General features: G+C 44.0%; 1 protein-coding gene across 1 annotated transcript; it reads right to left on the reverse strand.

Annotated features, from left to right (window-relative positions):
* Nucleotides 1-3,284: 3,284 nt before the first annotated feature.
* LOC124175590 (uncharacterized protein K02A2.6-like) lies at nucleotides 3,285-4,715 on the reverse strand. The gene is made up of 2 exons (XM_046555990.1): nucleotides 4,535-4,715; nucleotides 3,285-4,471 (listed from the first exon to the last, which is right to left on the reverse strand). Exons 1-2 carry the CDS (start codon nucleotides 4,713-4,715, stop codon nucleotides 3,285-3,287), a joined length of 1,368 nt encoding a protein of 455 aa, XP_046411946.1.
* Nucleotides 4,716-8,007: the final 3,292 nt, after the last annotated feature.

Consider the following 8,007-nt stretch of genomic DNA (forward strand, 5'->3'; position numbering starts at 1 on the left):
CTCGTATATCAACTCGAAGTTCATCTACGTCGAGAAACACATCAGGACGCAAACCACCAGCCTATACAGGGATGTGATCGAGCAAAAGTGCAAATTAGAACAGCAGGTGTTAAAAAATGCATTAAATCTCGCCGAACTATCACCTGACAGTTTCGTTTTTAACCTCATGAAGGGCCCCGGTTATTTTGCAACCATAGCCGGCGAAGTAATTTACATCATGAAATGTATCCCAGTAGAGGTGGAATTTCGCAAGACGGCAGAGTGCTACAACGACCTTCCGGTAAACCACCAAAATGAGAGCATGTTCCTGCGATCCAAGTCGAGGATTCTCGTAAAGACTGGAACCAGGAGGAGCTGTAACGAGGTCGTACCGCCAATGTTCAAAGTGGAGGAAACATGGTACAAGTTCACACCTAGAGCCTCCGAAGCCAAGGTACCGCAGAAACTCAAGCCGCTGACCAACATGAACTGGAGGTATAGCAACCCTGGACCTCTCGGATCGAGCGGAATATACACCGAAGAGGAATTACAAGAGCTACGTGAGCATATCATGTTTCCGGCTGAAAAGCCTGCGTTACTCGACACCATCTCCAGAGGCGCCCGAGGCGAAACCATCGGGACAGGAACGATCAACATGTATAACCTGCTGAACGAAAAAACATTAACGCGAATAGCAGAATCAACGGCGAAAAAGCTATTCTCCGGATTCACCACCTTCGGAAGTATTGTAGAAGGAATATGGGGGATCTGGGCCGTATGGGCATTAATAAAATTCTTGATCGATACCTGCATACACGGATACACTCTACACACAGCATACGGATGCAGTTACCACCTGATAGCTTCACTGTGGGACTCGGTGACGCATCTATTAATGCACTTGAGGGGACAAAAGACTGACCAACCGACAACGACTGACGCCCAGGAGCAGACGGAACCGCTGAACAAAATAATTTACCATGTCCCGTCACAGTCGATACACTTTCCAGAGAATCTAGACTTGAATTCTGACATAGAATTAAGGAAACTCGAGGAAAGAGCACAACAGCGAGCGAAAGATCTTAACTTGGTTTAGCAACGCCATTAAGATCTTTCCGGAAATAAACATATTTCCTTCGAATAAGGAGGGGGGTGTGACGTCCCCAGGAGAACGTCTACCATATACATATTTTTTCCTACTATCATTCCAAGACTGTTGCTCTCTCACCTCGAGTATACTACCATATTATAACACATACTTACATCAGGCATAAGCCATAAGCATACATCATAAGCAAAGGGGCAAAGCAACATGGCGAACCCGTCAAAAAGCACCAGGCACCAAGCCGTATCGCTAGAGTAGTGAGAGGCCGCCATCTTGACTTGCCCTGCTCATAGTATACACATATGTACACACACCCATATTTAGCATACTTGCTTTATTACGAATAATGAAATAAACAGGATACAATAAATGATCATAGGGACTTACCCATGAACGTAATATAACCATATACAATAGGAGTACACGTCATCGTCGCGCAAAGGGAAACCTTATCCCTGCATTCATGTTACGCTTTCAGCGGCTTACGTGACATTCTGCACGTTCAGCGCCCGACCACGTGCACTTCTTAGAAATATCTACTTTCTCTAGAATAAATAAATAACTGTAAGCAGAGCGGCCAGCGGGACCCGAAAACACTTGAACAAAGGTTCATAGGCCAACCCGAACATAAACACCCGCTGAGCGTTCGTACTAATAAAGATAAGATTTTGCGTAGTTAAGATTACATTCTAGAGTTAACATTCCCGAACTCCAATACAATAAACAGACGGAAGTAATAAATCGCTCAAGTACTGAAGAACACTTAAGCAGAAACATCGACGCGGCGATCCGATACCCAAGGAGGAACTGAGGCAAACAATCCCAGCCCAGTCCTACGGACCGACGCCAACGCAGAACAAAGGCCAAGGGTCGAGCGGAGAAACCTGTTTTACTCAACCGTCATAAACAAGAGTGAAAGCCAGACCAGCACTTAGCCAGGGACCGGCTTAGCTATACAACAGGGCCATAAAACAGAGACCCTCACAGCATGACGTCAGGCCCATCACGTGCACGTGAACACGTGCAACCGAGCAGGCAGCGACAGGTCGGCGCCGGACCCCGAACACGCGCAAGCCAACAGGCAGCGACAAGTCGGAGCCGGACCTAACGGGCCTACACCAACAAAGGACCGCATTCCAAAGCTCTGACGTCACGCGCGCCTACGTGACACCGAGAGCATAGAGGCGGGACAACTGCGCGCGCACCCCAACCCCGCGCATGCGCACCAGCACGCCCAGCAGCCGAGACGGTCAACGCCGCTGACCCAGGACTTCACTTCTTCTCCGCGCTTCAAGCTGACTAGTCGAGTTCTTGTAAATCTCTACAAGCTAAATAATTAACTTGCACGTCTAGGACTTGTACGATTTTCGCTAACAGCTTAGCGCTCTGTTTTACGTTAACCTTTAGATTTACGCGTCTAGTATATTAATCATTGTATTTTTGCTGACTTTATCTGTAACAATATATCAACACACAAAGATTTAACTCATCGAGTATTTATTTGTTTGCAACCTAAAACTAGAGTCAGTGAATCCTCTAAGGTAATTTCCCTGGTACCTCATTAACATTGGTTGTTAGCGGAGACGCTGACTTGATTGAGCTTGCAAAACTAGCTTTTCCAACGTTAAACTAATCCTTACACCTTTTCTCCACCGGTAGATGTCAAAGTCAGGCAGACGCCAGAATCGTAAGAATAGACATCGCGCAGGCCGACGACTTCGAGCTAAGAAACAAGCTGCATTACAAGCTAGAGTCAAACGCGTTCATAGTCGCACAGAGATCCTTCCGATCTACACTCAGACCAGTTCTAACGAAGAATCGGGCACCTTCACATCGAGTACGTCCAGCCAACCCAAGCTTGACCAGCCGCTCTCTACTCACGGAGTAGAGCGAGAAGTCATATAGACGATTACGAGAGTCAACAAGGGGCTGCTGTACGAGCAGGTCGACATCAGGCGAAAGCTATTCCCGGTGCAGCACGTCTACGACTGGGTAGAAGAACCTGAAATCATCGACCTGGACTCAGAACCAGAGATCATCTTCCTCGACTAAAGGTAGGACGCTCTTTTACGTTACCCCATATCTCCCTAACGTCGAATCTAATCCATAGCGGGGGCCCGGGTCCCTCAAATAAAACAGGGCTCCGTTATTTCGGTGTCGCGCCGCGTACGTCAACGATAAGAATTGTTTTTTTTGTTGATTAGTGCGTCTGGGACGTCACACCGTCAACGATGCTTGCGTCTAATAGACTTTCGCGGTACCGGTTTTTACTGCCTCCCACACATTTTCTTTTAGGACGTTTGCGCCTAGCAGACGCTTCATCCTGTGTTTCTTCATCAGCGGTTTGCTCCTGTTCATCAACGGGGTTATCATCCCCTTCCTCCTCGGTAGGTTGATAAGTCGCCAAATCAAGCAACCTATTCCGACTGCAGCCTGGTGTGTCTTTCTGGAGAGGCTGCGGGAGTGCTACCAGCTGATCGATGTCTCTTTTGTGGATAATGCCCACATTTTCTTCTTTTACTTCACAATTTCTTTTTCCAAGTTTCTTTATAATAGTAGCTATTACCCATTTTGGACCTGCCGCACTGTAATTTCTCATGCGGACTCTCATTCCAAGTTCCAGACCCCGAATGTTCCTAGATTTTCTAGGTAATTCATTTTCTTCTTCTTGATTTCCAGGTTTTATTTTGTTAAGGAGTGTTTGCAGATTTCGGCCAAACATTAGTTCAGCGGGTGTTTTGCCCGTCGTCGTTACCGGCGTGGAGTGTTGTTTCAACAAAAATATCGATAGCCTGGTCTCCCAGTCACCATCTTTCAGCTTTCTAAGTGAATTTCTTGCCGATTGAACTGTCCTTTCTGCTTGGCCGTTCGCCTGTGGATTATACGAAGCTATGAATAAGCTTTTCATTCTGTTTCTTTTATAAAACTCTTGGATTTCTAACGACGAGAATGCCGCATCGTTATCTGATACGATAGTGTCCGGAACCCCAAATGTCGCGAAGACTTGTCGTAGTTCCTTGATGACTAGTCGTGAGTGTCTCGAGGGAACTCTTCTCACCTCTACCCATTTTGTGTAGGCGTCGACCATCACCAAAAACAACTGACCTTCGAATGGTCCCGCGAAGTCCAAGTGTATGCGGTTCCATGGAATCTGACGAGCCGTCCAATTATCTGTCGGAGTTTTCTTCGGCGCGTGTTGTATCTCCATACATTCTTCACAGTTTTTCACCAGCGACTCGATTTCTTGATCGATTCTTGGCCACCAGGCGAATGCTCTTGCAGCGACTTTTGTCCCCACAATCCCCGGATGGTTGCCATGTAATAAGTTTAGGACGCTGTGCTGCAACTTCTTCGGTATGATTACACGATTTCCCCATACCAAACAGCCTTTTTCGAGCGATATTTCTTGTCTTTTACTCCAAAATCAAACGTATTGTTTTTGAGGTTTACGTGGCCATCCTTTTATGACCCAATTTTTTATTTTCTTCAAGACGGTATCCTGACTCGTCTCTACCGCGATTTCTTCGGGATTTACAGGATTGCGATTCGAGTTTTCTATCATGAGAGCGTTCGCAAACTCGATGTCTTCCTCTTCTTCGGCCATTTCCGGTGACGGTAATCGCGAAAGCATGTCCGCATTTCCGTTCTTTTTACCGGGTCGATGAATTAGCTCGTAATTATATGCACTGAGCGTTTTTAAGGGATCGTCTCCGTGTGAAATTTTCAAAAAATTGTTTTTTTTTTTTGCATTATCGTATAGTATACACTGTTCTAAACATTCTCTCAAATTTTTAAATCGAAATTCAAATTATTACGGTCGCTACAGCGTTTCTTGTAGAAAGGGAACGGGTTTTCTACCTGCGCGAGTACTAAGGTGCTTAGGTTCCATAACCTTGCAGAATAAACTGTCCAAGCATTTCAGTTCGTTTTTATCATCCACCACGGATAGACGTACGAGAGAAACCCCCAAGAAAGAAATCAAGACCTGGCATCGCCGATTGATCGTAAGTAAACGATTTATATAAACTTTTCCAACTTCAATCTTCAAACGCGTTTTTCTCAGAATGGTGTTTTTCAAAACGGTTTCCACTCTCAAAGGAAGAGTTTTAAAGATATCTAGTTCCAATTTCGGGAGAACATTTTAAACGTCATTCTTTATCGCGCTATGGAAGCTTTTTTTTTTTTTTTGAAAACTTCCTATTTTTTTTACGAAAAACTATCGAAAAAAAGGGCCACATTCGACACTTTTTGTTCAAACCGCCGCCATTTTGTCAAATTTGAAATAAGAAAAAAAACCGTCCATAGCGCGATAGCGACTTTCCTACAGATCAATAATCTTTTTGAAATTTTTTTTCCAGATCAAAATTGCGGCCGTCATCCTGGAAACCGTGCAGCACCTTTTTTTTCACGTGAAATTACAACAATTTATACAACAATGATGCACTCAATAAATAAACTTTAAAAAAATCATTTTGTATTTTTCATGAACCTATTTATTTATGAAAAAAAAACCGGACCGATTAGTTTATTTGAACATTAAAAAAAAAATTCGCGAAAATCTGTGATTTTTCGGAGGGTCACACTGAGACGATCCCTTAAGTATCTGAAGATTTTCGGAGATACAATTTCTGGCGTTGGTTTTGTCGGGTTAAATATTCCCAACAGCGGCTTATGATCAGTTGTGAGGGTGAATTTCCGCCCTGCGAGATATTGGTGAAATCGCATAACCGCAAAAACTAGTGCCAATGCCTCCCGATCAATTTGAGAGTATCTACGCTGAGTTTTTGTGAGCATTTTTGAGGCGAAAGTAACCGAGTGTTCCTGGCCCTCGTCATCCGTGTGCGCAAGAACTGCCCCCAAGCCAAATGGTGACGCGTCGACTGAAACCACGATTGGTTTTTTATCGTTGAAGTGCCACAATATAGGTGCATTGATGAGTAGGTCTTTAAGCTTATCAAAAGCTTTTTGGTGACTCTTCGTCCAGTGCCATTCGGTATCCGCGTCAAGTAATCTGTGTAGAGGCTCCGCTATTGTTACTCTGCCTTCCAAAAATCTCTCGTAGAAAAGTAATCCCCCCAAAAATGCCTGAAGATCCTTGACGCAATTTGGTGCTGGCATCTTCTTAATCGCTTCGACTTTGGTAGCCAGTGGCTTTATTCCTTCATCCGAAATACGATATCCCAGAAATTCCATTGTTGGTACTCCGAAAACGCATTTATCCGTATTTAATTGCAAATTTGCATCCGATAGTCTTTTAAGTACTTCGCGGAGCCGATCATCGTGTTCGGCGCGCGTTTGGCCTCGAATCTTCATATTATCAAGATAAACCAGAACACCCGGTATACCCTGCAATCGAGAATCCATAAATTTTTGGAAGATTCGTGGCGCTATGTTCAAGCCATCCAAAAGAACATTTACCTCGAAGAGGCCTATTGGAGTGCTTATAGTTAGGATTTTTGCAGTTTCCTTATCGACTCGCAGCTGTTTATACGCGTTAACGAGATCGATTTGTGAGAAAATTTTTCCTCCATTTAAAGTAGCTAGTGCTTCAGCGACTGTCGGTAAGGGATACTCGGAATCCTTAATGAACGGGTTAACCGTAATTTCATAATCACCTACCACTCGGATTTTCCCATTCGGTTTTTTGACGAAGAGAGCCGGCGTCGCCCAGTCGGATTGTTCGACTGGATTTAACATTTTATTATTTACCATGTCCGAAAGCGCCTCGTGAACGTGATCTGAAAATCCATGAGGGACTCTGCGTGCTTTAAAAAATTTCGGACGAGCATTTACTTTGAGCTGAATGTTTATGAGGTTGCCACGCTGCCCTGGGAAGCTATCTTCCGTTAGACTCGGAAAATCTCGTAGCATTTCTTTATAGTTTGTTTCGTTTTGAGAAAGCGAGTTAATTCCCGTGACACGAATACCAAAATTATCAAACCAATTTGATTCGAAAAGGTTTGGTCCGCCGTTTTCTTCACTTACTACGATAGGTAGCTCGACGCGAATTCCCTTATATTCCACGTGAACAATCGTAGTACCCTTCACGGCTATCGGACGTTTTCCCCAAGCTCGCAAATTGTTTCTTTTTGTAAGCCATTTTGGCTCTGAATCCGGCCAGATTTGTCGAAAAGTTGTTTCGTTAATCAACGATTCTTCCGCGCCGTTATCAATATCCATAGAAATTTTTTTTGAATTTATTTTAACCTCCACCGCGTATTTCTTCCCAATAGAAACCGAGTGTGTTTTCTAGGTAATATCATAAATGTAAACATCGTCTGAGTCCGAGTCGACGTTTATTTTATTTGTTTGCTTGTCCTGTTTTTTTTTGAAGATGCGCTTTGCTTCGTTTTTTTAATTTTACACGCGGCTTCAATATGACCCGTTATATTACAGTGGTTGCACGTAGCTTTCTTGAAAAAACAATTGTCTGCCGCGTGATTGGATTTTTCACAGCGATAACATGCTTTTTTCTCACGTTGTGAATTCCCTTTCGCTTGAGATTTCGATTTCGAGGTCTTCTTATTATTATCATTCGATGTTTGTATCTTATTCGTATTCCCCTGTTTGAGAAGTTTTTGTTGCTCCTCGGTGCTCTCAACGCTGCACGTTATTTCGAGAGCCTTTTCGAGAGATAATCCATCTTTGTTTGCATTGGTGACCGACTCTTCGTGACGTCGACACAAATACCGCTGTAACTCTTCGTTGCGAATTCCCGCTACAAACCGATCCCGGAGCATTATATCGAGAGGCAACTTGTCAGCCCCTCCCCCGAATTTACAGTCCTGGGCGAGTTGCCGCAATTCACGAACAAAGTCTTTTAAATCTTCACCCGAATGCTGATCGCGTTTTTGAAATTTTACGCGAGCAAACAATTCATTAATTTTTTGCCCGAAATGACCGTTAAATTTTTTTACTATGTC

Source organism: Neodiprion fabricii, chromosome 2, assembly GCF_021155785.1.
Source record: "Neodiprion fabricii isolate iyNeoFabr1 chromosome 2, iyNeoFabr1.1, whole genome shotgun sequence".
Lineage (NCBI taxonomy): Eukaryota > Metazoa > Arthropoda > Insecta > Hymenoptera > Diprionidae > Neodiprion > Neodiprion fabricii.